At 41.2% G+C, this 11,626-nt stretch overlaps 1 protein-coding gene across 5 annotated transcripts in view; it reads right to left on the bottom strand.

Annotated features, from left to right (window-relative positions):
* Nucleotides 1-231: 231 nt before the first annotated feature.
* CAPN3 (calpain 3) overlaps nt 232-11,626 on the bottom strand; it is a 28,060-nt gene continuing 16,665 nt past the window's right edge. For 2 of the 5 annotated variants that reach the window (XM_005143908.3, XM_034062401.1), the window contains 13 exons: nt 11,482-11,493; nt 10,594-10,802; nt 9,839-9,875; nt 8,817-8,834; nt 7,631-7,732; nt 6,258-6,335; nt 5,576-5,633; nt 4,938-5,002; nt 3,805-3,873; nt 3,133-3,211; nt 2,171-2,287; nt 1,799-1,857; nt 232-1,212 (listed from right to left, as the gene is read on the bottom strand). In XM_005143908.3, coding sequence (XP_005143965.2) covers nt 1,186-1,212; nt 1,799-1,857; nt 2,171-2,287; nt 3,133-3,211; nt 3,805-3,873; nt 4,938-5,002; nt 5,576-5,633; nt 6,258-6,335; nt 7,631-7,732; nt 8,817-8,834; nt 9,839-9,875; nt 10,594-10,802; nt 11,482-11,493 — 930 coding nt within the window. In that variant the 3' untranslated portion in view covers nt 232-1,185. Of the gene's footprint in view, nt 1,213-1,798; nt 1,858-2,170; nt 2,288-3,132; nt 3,212-3,804; nt 3,874-4,937; nt 5,003-5,575; nt 5,634-6,257; nt 6,336-7,596; nt 7,737-8,816; nt 8,835-9,838; nt 9,876-10,593; nt 10,803-11,481; nt 11,494-11,626 lie in introns of those variants that run through there. The other 3 variants (XM_005143909.3, XM_005143910.3, XM_034062402.1) reach the window with 3 other exon arrangements.

Here is an 11,626-nt window from a genome sequence, read left to right as displayed (position 1 = left end):
GCCAGTTCTGAAGGCCTATCTTCCTTAAAGCTGATACCTATGGAGCCTTTCAATTATTTTCTTCAATGACTTCAAGGATTAAGCTGGCAAGTGGCTGAGATATTAAGCTGATTTCGTGCTGGACATAAATCTCCAAAAGCTGCTGTATATTCAGCAGAATGATGGAAGAGTGCCCAATGTTTTGTCCTCTTGTTTTCTTTCAAACCAAAACAACCCTGAAAATTAGGCCAAAATCCAGCTGATTTTATTTTTGGGTCAATTAAACTGACTGTACTTACATATTCTAATAATCTTCCCAAAGTGGTCATGCTTACATAGTATCTGATTCCTCTTACCATAAAGAAATACATAATGCTGTTGGGAAATAGGATTTTGAGGGGATGTGTGTCTGTATAGATGCATAAATTCGCATCTATAAGAGTTTGTCTTGGATGTGTATCAACTTCCATAATGTTACAGAGACTGCAGTTACAATAAAAACCATTTAAAATCTCTACTATGAGGTACTAAAAATGAGAGTAAAGTGCTTAGTTCTGCTGCTTTCACAAAGGCCATAGACCAATCTGTTCCTGGGTAGTGCAGTCCCATGTTTCTTGCACAGCAGAGAACCAATCTGTACAGCCACATCTGTAACAACCAACATCAGTGCTTGGGATTCATAATATTAATAATGTAATCTTACATAATCACATGTGAATTATTCAGTCACCATTATGAAGATGCTGACATGGTAGTATCAAAAGCAGGACCAAGAGTTAATGACTAATTACAAGGTGGTAGTAAACACACCTGACTTCCACAATTCATCTACAGTCCCAGTTTTGCCTGATTTGAGGGAAGACTTCCGGTTGTCAGCATAAGCTGAGTAAGGATGCATGCTCCATGATTTTACCATGTGGAAAAAGCTTGATTGTCATCAATCAAAAGTCATCAGTAAACTAATCCTCGTTGCCCAAAGGAAAATGCCAGGAAGTTCTAAAAGTAGTTACAGAATATGTGCACTGGTCTGCCTACTGGAGTGTGGTTGTCCCTTTTTCCAGGGCCTCTTTCCATGCGCTGTTTATCTCGACAAGTGAAGCACATAATGTAGGAAATGCTGTTGTTCGTACTTGGGGATGAATGGAGCAAGTTACTCAAAAATAGAAGTCTTGAGTGTGATCCTGAAGATGGCCGCTGGCTCCAGTGTTATGCATACATTGTGAGCTGCAGCCACTGAAAAGGAGAGTTGGAATTAGAAGACATGCTGGCATTCTCCAAGAAATTTTGGAAGGCAGCTGCTTGCTGACAGTATGGAGCACGGTAGCAGTGGGGAGGTTTCTCTTAGGCTTCTTGCTCCTATTTGTCTTTCCCTTGGAAAACTGGAAGGTTTTATGATCTCCCGAGCAGAAGATGCTCTTTTAAGCTTAAACTTCCTAAGTCTTCTTAATTAGATTTTAAAAGTAAAGAACTGTGTTAAACCCCATTATCAGTTAGTGCCACATCAGTATGTTTGATTTAAATTGCCTCATAAAATAAAAAGATCTGAGAAGTTTCTTGAAGCACTTTAAAGGTGATATGAAGAGCCATGCCCTTCAGCACCAACTGGAGTCTTACAGAGCAGCCGTTGCTGGCACATCGTGGGTGTTTTCCATATACAATTGGTAGCAAAATTTGGGGGAGGTTTTGTGACCTCTTACCAATTGGGTGGCAATTTCAGACCAACTCTGATAGGCTTTCTTGAGAATACATGCAATGAATAATAACATTAAAATTTAGTATTGTGACATTGTGTTAGAAGTACTGGTATAGAGCAGTTTACCTCCAGGACATTGAGCTTAATGATGCCATCTCCATCTTTATCAAAGGCGTGGAATGCCCCTAAAGCAAGGAAACAAAAATAGATGGAGTAGATTAAATAACTGTGTGCATAAAGATGATCCCAGATAGCAAATCAAATTGTGCTCATGTTGTGCGAACTTGTGCAGGTACTTAGGTAATGCAAGGGGAGACACAGTGGTTTCTTTTGTGTTTGAATGAGACGGATGTCCTATTTAGATTCTCTGAGCACATATCCTTAACCATTAATACTATATCCTGGCAGCAGTGCTCTGAATGAGCTTTGCTTTGAGTATGACTGCGTTCTGGGGGTGAGGAGGGGAGGCAGCGCGGTCAGACTGGGGCGGCCACTCACTGAACATGGCGTCCAGGCGCACGAAGCAGCAGATGAAGCTGTCGAAGTCAATGTTCATGTTCTTGTCGGCGTAGCGCATGGTGATGATGTCGTAGAGCTGGTTGTTCAGCCGAAACCCTGCAGAGGAACAGGGACAGGGGAAGCACTGGTGCCTGTCAGGCCTCCACAGTGGTTTGGCCATAGGCAGGTGCCAGCTCAGATGAGGCTCAGGCTGTATCCACCCCATAAAATGAAGTACAGTTATAAGGAGCTTCCCCGTGTCCAGCTGCTCTCTTAAAACAGGAGAACACTTGGAAATGACAATCTGGGAGGGTTGATAGCACATGAGTTATCTCATGCTGTGAATATGAAGAGGAGAGGCCTACACCAGATCTTAGCTGGGCCTGGTAAGAGGAAAGCTACAGAAACTGGTGACAGAATTGTAGGAGGAAGTTGTTATGAAAACGTAATTACACAATAGTAAAAAATAGATGAGGAGGTAGGTCTTGTAACTGAGCCATGGCACTGCTGCAGCTGCATCAGGGTCTGTCATGATTTGGGTACTGCTGGTTGTTTGCTATATGCAAGGGCATGCATACCCTACAAGCTTAAGAGTGAGAAACTACTGTTGTAAAATGTGTGTTAAATCCAGGGCATGAGGTATTTAAATTTCTTTTTTTTGACATTGACAGCTTTCCTGGAGAGAATGGAAACTTGGAAAATGAAAATGACCTGAATTTCTACTGTGGCAAGAGTTCAAATCCATGTGTAATTCTGTCCTTATAGCAGAGGGTCAAATCACTCATGGTTTGTAAAGTACAAGATAGCCGTTTGTGCCTTGATGAACTGGTACCTGATGTGCCAAACTAGTGCTGAAGATGAAATGTCACTGAATCATTACATCTAGGTTTATAGTGATACTATAGATTTTACAAACAAAACAAAATAAGGTTTCTTCAGCTGTTGGGCGCTGGGGGAAGTACCTGCATCATTCACTGCATTGCGCATCTCGTAGCTGTTAATGGTTCCTGAGTGATCTGTGTCGTAATGCTTGAAAATTTTCTGGAAGAAGGAAAAGCAATAAATACACAACAGAAAAAAGCTTGTACTTGGAGTAAAACAGGGAAACCTCAACATCCTGTTGAGTGTATCCACTGATGGATATGGGATGTGTGCCTTGGGCACTTGTGCCTTTGCTGTTTGCTGCAGCTGGGCAGCCTTGGTTATAGCTCAGAGCCCCTCTCAGTCAGAAAGCAAAATGACTTAGATCCATGCTGTGGGAAGCAAAAAACCCTCCCCTAGAGATTCTCCTTGTTTGACTTGAGTTAATCTGTTAATGCTCTCTCTTGATTGTCCTAATTAAGCTATCTGTGAGGCCTGATTCTAGTTCCCATCATCCTCTTTCTCCAATTTGTATGCCTCCAAGCTAGTCTCATGAGGGTAGTACTTAAATGAGTACTGGAGCTTCAAGCTATTTGCTTAGGTTGTGAGTAGCATGAGAAGGGACTTTTTTTTTATAAGCAATTTTTTTCTTGTTATTGCAGCTTGTTAAGCTTTTCTTTTTGCTATAATATACATAGGGAGTTCTGTTTTTCCTACACAACTTTTTATGCTATAGAAGCTGTGAAGAACAGCACTGAGGATCCCAACAATACCTGCCAGCTTTTAATCTTGTCCCAGAGATGTCGAAACTCATCGAAGTTTATCCTCCCTGAGCCATCTGTCTGCGATGCAAACATTCAGGTAAAAAAAACTCACAATATTTTAAAGAGAAAATGAATTCAGTCTGTAACTACTGGTGAAGGGATGGATGTGAAACTGAGTTCAGGATCTCCTTAGCATTCAGAGCTGGCTGCGCTGTGCAGTAAAATATTTGCTTTGGTTATTGTGTGTATTATTTGTTTCAGTGGTGCAAAGTGCTGTTTGTGTAGCAGCAAACATCTGGTACAGGAGCGAGGCTTTCTCCTGGTGCTCTTATGAAGGGCATGAGCAGGATGTTTTAGTGGGCTCTTTCCAAATACCTCCAAATCTGGAGCTTACCTGATGTTTTTTAAGACAACTGAGTTTTATCCTAGAGTGAAGCTCTTTCTGCCTTGCTTAAAATGAGCTGGGAACTAAGCAAAATGTTAACTAAAGCTACTTACAAAAATGTGTTTAGGCTCCAACCATTATGGCTCTGGATTGTAGTTACAATTTTGCTCTGGTTATGGCAGGGGGGTTGGAACTGGATGATCTTAAGGTCCTTTCCAACCCTAACTATTCTATGATTCTATGATTATGTCAAACAGGAAAACTGAGTGATGCTGTAGTAGAGCTAACCCCATGTGGCATTTTGTTGTGTGTTTTATTATACTTGCTTTCAGACAATTTCTGTATGCCCTGCATTCAAAGCACACAGTGGAATGTACAATACATTATAAACTTAAGAGAAATACAGTGAGCTTGTTGGTAAGAAATGTGTTGATTTAGTTAAAAAAAAATCTTTAAAAATTATGCTTGAGTACCTGGGTTGTCCAGTCCCTGATACCCAAGGAAGGTATCATATAGGCTGACTGATTCTGTAGTTTTCTGGTTTGGGATCATTTCATCTGCCACTTACACTCATGTTGAGATGACTGGAGTTGAGATGTGTCAAAGAGGAATGCTGTGTGGTCTCACTACAGGCTATAATGTACTGTTATACTTCCCTGGTTTACTAAATTGTGTGTATGTGTGTGTAGTGATGGAAAATAGAACCTAACTGGACTAGTGTGGTATCAAGCACTCCTCTTTCACCAGAAAAGGATACATCCATCAAAGCAATCATGCTGCGGCACGATTCCAGTTCAAATCCTTCTGTCCGTAGGTCCTTATCTGAAATAAATGATCCTAAGTGAAGATCATGCAAGTCATCAAGCGCTTCTTCCTTGTAGGTGTAACTCTACTCAAGGTAGAAGCCAGAACTACTTTATCCAGTAAGGTATGAGTGGTAGAGAAATTTTAAAAGACTTCTAATTAACATTATTGATTGTGAATTACGGATTACTTTTTTGACCTGTTATATACAATAAAAATCTCTGTAAAACTCTACTAACCTGCAGCACACTCAGCAAGCACAGAGTGTGTAGGCCCAAGTTTGCTAAACAGGGAGAAAGGTCTGACTAGACATTAAATTTGCTAGAAATGCTGCATTATTCTGTGTTGTGCTTCCTTCCAATCAGCATTTGCTCATTTCTGTATTATCAGGACTGGACCACTCATACAGAGGATCTCTATGAAAAGCTCAGCTTGCTAAGGTCTCACATGCAAAGCCCATGGAAAGTCTAACTAGGAAATTTGAGAGTTTGAAATCATACATAGTTTTTAGAGTGCAACTCCAGGGTGGAGGGTTTCATTATAGCACAGATTTCTTTGTCCAGGGTTACTGAAAAACAGGCTTAAACTCACGTTTTTTTACAACGTTATTGAGAACGTTCCTGAGTTCTTCAGCATTGATCTCCATGTCCTGGAGGGAAGTGAGGTGAGAATATCATTAATTATAACATTCCTTGTTAAGCAAGTAGTTTTAGGGATAGATACACTATATGAAATCTTTGGTCACTTTTCAGTATGGTATACACATTCTCTAAACTAGAGAATATTCTAGTTCATATAAACATTAGTCCAAATCTTTCTTGAGGTTGCAGTAAAAGGCAGGTCTGAATTTACCATATAGTGCTTGTTAAATTACAACTAGAAGAATGACCTTTGATTTCAAGCCACTGTATGAGCCCAAAACCAAAATGCAGAAATCTCTGTAACCCATTTGCAGCCTCTTGATTTGTACAGTTCTTTGATGTCTCTTTTAACTTCCCCTGTTAAGCATATACTGAAGGGTATTGCATTTCTAACTTGTTTATACATCTTGAAGTAGTGATAGAAGTAAAAGCATGAATTTAAATAAGGCTCCCTTGTACACAATGGAAATAGCTTATATGTACATATGAGGATAGCTGTATACATAATTGGATTTTGATTTGGTTTTGCTTAGCTCCACATCTCAAAGGAGATCTGATTTAAGCAGTTGACTTCGGTGCTGTTGTGGCTCAGCTGCCTTGGTGGCAGAGACAGGGATCATTTCCATACTCACATCCCCTGCAATCTGTTGGAAAATATTCCTGAACTGATTTTCTTCTTCACTTCCCTCTCGAGTTTTTGTTGAAGGACGCTGAAAAAAGACAAGTAAAGAGAGACATCCTTAGACCAGCAGGGAACGGAAGGGTCCTGTACAGCTCACTCACCCTCAAGCTAGGGAGCCTGTTAGTGAATCTGGAGGCCTTCGGAGGAAAGGGTTGTCCTCATTTTCCTGTCCCTTTTTTATGGTTTAATGTGTTCTCTGGCAAAACTGCTGAGTATTTAAGTTCATCCCATTGCTCTCCTTTCTCTTGAAGAAACCTAAATAATTACTTTTACTGACAGATTTTTTTATTTCAAAACGTTGTGAAGGAGAAGTTTGGGGCAGAAGCAGCGTATCTGCTCTATAGCTGCTCTGTAGGCTATGAATTGACCTGAGGGACTTTGGCTTGAGAGCTCTTTTGGGTGGGTGGGGGGGGGGGGAGGGGTCTAGCTGGAGCCAAGCAGTACACAAAACAGGAAAAAGATGAAAAGTGAAGCTTTCTCAGACTCATGCAAAGAGCAAGCCTAAACTCTGAGGCTGAAAAAGGAAGCTGTTTTATTCCTTCTTCCTCCAGTATTATATTATGGGAATTCTGTAATGGAGTGAATTTGTTGACTCAGTTCTTATTTTTGTTTGTCTAAACGCAGAAGAAAGTTAAGATTGATTTCTGTTTTCCCACCTGTATGCTCTGGCAGCCACACAGCAGAACAGCATGCTCCCTGTAAGCAGGCATCTCTCATGCCTCCAGATGCCACAAGCATCTTGCTGTTGCATCTCACATCCCTTACCTATCTGCAGGCAGGAGCTCTGAATTTGCTATTCTGTATTCCTCTTTGGTAGTAAGAGAATGGAGGAGGATACAGGAGTTTCTGGTTTTACTGATCCTTTTCCCCTCTGGCCAATGGGGACTGGTTTAGGGGATGTGTAATTTGTAATGAGGAGAGGCTGTGATCATTGCCAGGAGCTCTCAAAGCCCCTCAGGTACAGTTTATGGATATGCCTTGTGTAAAGAGGGTACCAGTTCAGGGGGCTGAGCAAGTATGGGTTGAGCTGTGCTGGTCGTGTGGAAGGGATCTCTCACAGCTGGGATCCTTGTATGAGAGAGCAACCAGGATATGTTTTCAGCTAAACCTTCCAGCACAGTTGGTTAAATAACTGAAGGGATAGTCTCTTGTTTGCTCATGCTTATTAGATCCACATAAACCAGATGCAAACTATGCTAAGACTTGAAAAGCTGTTAAGTATTTTAGGACACTTCTTTGCCCCATTCCTGCCCTCTCCCCAGCCATTCTTTTATGCTAGCCAGACCAACCCCTATTTCCCCCTTTGCCAGTTGCTGCAGAAACCTTTTCCTCATCTACGTGGGTTTTTTCACCATCTTTGCCAGCATCTTCATCTGCATTCAGTTCCTTATTGCTGTTGGCTCTGTCAGAAACAAATATGATAGGCTAGAAGAACAAAGAGAGCAAAAGAGAAATGGAAATTACACAAAAAATAGTAGAAGGAAAAGTATTTGGTGACAACCATATTGCAGTAAAGCACATGCAGCAGCAGCTCCTGCCCCTAACAGTGTGACTGGAGAAGCCAGAGCTGGGAATGAAAGAAAAGAAACCAAAAAAGAAAAAAATATTGAGGAACTTCCAAAGTTTATGCCCTCCTCATGCTAAAAAAAACCCTGCAAAAGTCTTTGCAAAATAGTGCACTCTCTGGCTTCTAGCTTTCCTTTTCAGAAAGCCAGTCACTGTTTAAGTGTGGCTGGGTTTTTGATTGTTTTAAGCCAAATAAGCTTCTCAAATTCTCAGTTAAATGATGAATTTGCACCTCCTTATGAAGGACAGTAGCACTGCATAAAGACAAACAGAATCTGAATCCTACCCAGAAAAGCAGTGTTTGTGTGGGAGCTTGTTAGTTACCTGAAGCAGATGTTCTTTCTTTGTATTAATTCATGAAGCATTCAGCTGAAAGCAGCTCATGCAATGGTTTTGGTTTAGTGCATCACAATCAAGAAAAGCAGCTACAAGATGCAAATGTGTTACCCTAGAGTATTAATTGCAATCAGCCTATTTTGAGATTAAAATGTTTGATTGCATTTTCAAGGTCCTAAATGTGTTGTGTAGAATTGAAAGCAGAATCCTGGACTGCAGGAAAGAGAAGTAGCTGCCCTAGGCAACAGAAAGCATGTGTCTGACAAAGGGATGCTTTTCACTAGGAGGGTGTGTCAGGATGCCTGTGAAGGGCAGTTTGAGCAACCCAGAGGATCAAGCTTGTAAAACAAACGTTTTTGTTACCCTTTTGCCACCCCCTTAAACGATGGGCTAGGGGGTGTATGATGCTAATGCTATTTCATTAGACTTCAGTGTAGGAAGGTAAAATCTTTGCCACCTACAAATGGCCTCTTATCCAGTGTCTTTCATTAACTACATCAGATTCCAGATGCAGAGAAATCATGATAGCAAGGAACTCTGCTCCTGCTGCATGCATTGCACATGCTCTTTGCCTTGCTGGCACTCAGCACATTGCACAAATACCCACCTTGCCCTTTTTCTTTTTCTGTACAAAAATAAAATATAAAATAAAGGTGTTTTAAAACAACAGAATTACTGATTTTACCCAGATTATGCAGAGCTGATGGTAAAGTTGTTTTCTTTTTCCTCTTGCTTTTCCTCACATTTCTTTTTCTCATTTCCTGTATTGATGCAGTTTTCAAATCTCCAAAAAGGAGAGAAAATGCACCCACCAAAAAATTGACAGAAACTGCAGAAACCATAGCAAACAGTGTCATCTTATCTGGGCTGCTGTCTGCTTGCATAGAGTCTCTAGTGTACCTTTAGCTCTGACTATTCCTTTTCTTTTTCCCAACCTGTCAGTGCAGTGGAGATTGGACTTCTGTGCCCGCAGATCAATGAAATCTGAAGTGGCAATTGAATCCCACCTGATCTGGACAGATATTTTGTTATCATAATGGCAAATGAAAGATGAACACTTCTGAGCAAGGTTTGATGGAGGTCAGTTCTGTGCAAGAGCATTTCCTCTGATTTTTTCCCCCAGACTAATTGTATCGTTAGCTCTAGTATATTCCCACAAAGGTGTGTAAAACCCCAGGGTGAAGAGGTAGGGCTTGTCATGGATGATAGCCTGAATCAAATTTTCATTAGGATCTCATTCCAGAAAGCATATACCTCAAAATAAAATACTTCTTTCTTTGTTAGATGCGGTGCCAATCTCACAAACAAAACATCTTGAGGCACAGTTAGGCCTCCCTGGTAAATGAATAATCCTCATTGATGGAGGTAAAAGCAATGCTTTGCATCCAGCTTCTTTGTGCCAGGAGCAGATTCCAAATCTGGCAAAAAAGTTTTAGTCTGACAAAATCAGAACATAGTGTATCTAAAGCAAGTATTAATAGAAGTATCTTGATGAAGAAAAAATGTGGGGATTTATGCTAAAGGAGCTGTCATGGGGCTCCAACTAGTTTCCTGCTGTAGGTTTCCCTAGATGTCATCTCCTCTCTCTGCCCCTATGTGTGTACAAAAGAGGCCCAGGACACTACTTACCGATGGACGATCTGCCTCAATCATATTTTCAACCTCCCTAGAAGAAACCAAAAAGTAAATAAATAGCAAAGTGACTGTTCCCAATGTTGTTTGTTTCTGTAGCTGGGGTATAAGCAGCCACTTGAACTTTTCAAACAGCCGGTGGTGTGGGCTGGTTTCCAAGCATTACAACTGCAGGCTGTAGATGGAGCTTTTTCCCAGTTTGAGCTGAGCATCACAAGTACCACTTCCGGGAGGGCTGCTGCATGGTTTACTTCTCTAAAGAGTCTTGATAACACTGAACTTGGATTGCTGGGAGTAAAACAGAAACTGTTTGGCCTAATTACAGTGACATTGGCAGCATTTGCTGAGCTCTGGGAAACTAGTTGAAGAGCAGCATGAACAAGAAATAACTGCCTACTTCTGTGTGTCATTTGTGACTGAAATTAGATCTGGTTCAGTGATCTATCTGGCCATAAACTTCAGCCAGTGGCATATAGCAAAAAAAACAAACAGGTTCACTTTCGTTATTAAAAAGTCACTAACAGTATGTTTACAAAGGATATCCTGCAAGTAGTAGGCTTCTCCAAAGACAGTTCAAAGCAGGCTCTCTCCTTCTTTCTATAAGGGAAGCTTGGGGAAATTAGTTTGTAGCTTGGAGTTCCTAATGAGGTTAAAAAAATTAAAATCAGGGTATAGCAAATGGGGAAAGTGACTATCACAGACAAGTGAGCTCTCCTGTATTTTATGACCAGTTAAATGAATCTGTAACTTACTCTGAAAGACTTCTTTTCTCTGAGAAGACCCTCAGGATGAATTCTCCCTCCTGGTGGGGTTCATATGTTGATGGGATGATGACGTACTCGCTGGGAGGTAACCGGAAGCGCTCAGAGATTTCTCGCATGTTTATATAGGTCTTGCTTCTAGCTTTGGAGGCATTGTAGAGGAAAAAGTCCTTTTGCAGGTGGTGCTTAGTACCATGCATCTGCAGAACAAATGAGTCCATTTGTCTTCAAGGAAGTCTCATCCATTGCCCAGGTGGTTTGTCATGTGGGCAGTACATGGTTGAGACAGAAAACACCAATGGAGCAGCAGTCTAACAAGCAAGGAGCTGACAAGGGATGCTAGCTGATTACAGATACCAAGTCTGTCACCTTTAAGTTGCTACTGGCTGGGTCTAGTTGGCTTCTGAGGGCTTCTGTGTACCTTTAATATACTTTCTTCAATGGCTGAAAATGCCATGGTTTTTCCAAACAAATTCTAAAATTATAGAGAAAATTCTGTGGCTGCAGGATATAGGTCATTGGCATTATCTGCAGGATGAAATTGAAATGGTTTAAGGTGGTTTTTCATGGACTGCAAAGGCAAAGTGCTTGCTGATGCTTCCTGCAGCCCAGGCTCACTGACTGACATGCAAGCCATGGCCAGGTCTCATATGGAATAGATAAGAAGGACTGAGGAAAAGGTGGAGGTGAGAAGGAGCTAAAAATTACTCACAAAATGTTACTAATAAACACTCAAAGCAGAAAGGTTAGCAGTTTCACTTCTGCTACATCCCTGAAAACAGACTTCACTGGACAGTTTCCTGCTTACAGACAGGCACAATAGTAACACTAGCTGTGAGTATACACCAAGATGTCAATCTGCCTCCGTTCTGCTCATACCTCTTGGGGCACCTTAGGGAGAAACAAAGAGAAGAAACGGTTAGAGCTGCTAGTGAGTCCCCTTGTTTATAGATCATACAGAAGGGTGTTCACATAGGTTTCTGGGGACATAGGCAGTGATTAAAATGCCCCAGATTAGATAAAT

Source organism: Melopsittacus undulatus, chromosome 4 (genome assembly GCF_012275295.1).
Source record: "Melopsittacus undulatus isolate bMelUnd1 chromosome 4, bMelUnd1.mat.Z, whole genome shotgun sequence".
NCBI classification, from domain to species: Eukaryota; Metazoa; Chordata; class Aves; order Psittaciformes; family Psittaculidae; genus Melopsittacus; species Melopsittacus undulatus.
This window is presented reverse-complemented; position numbering and strand designations above follow the sequence as displayed.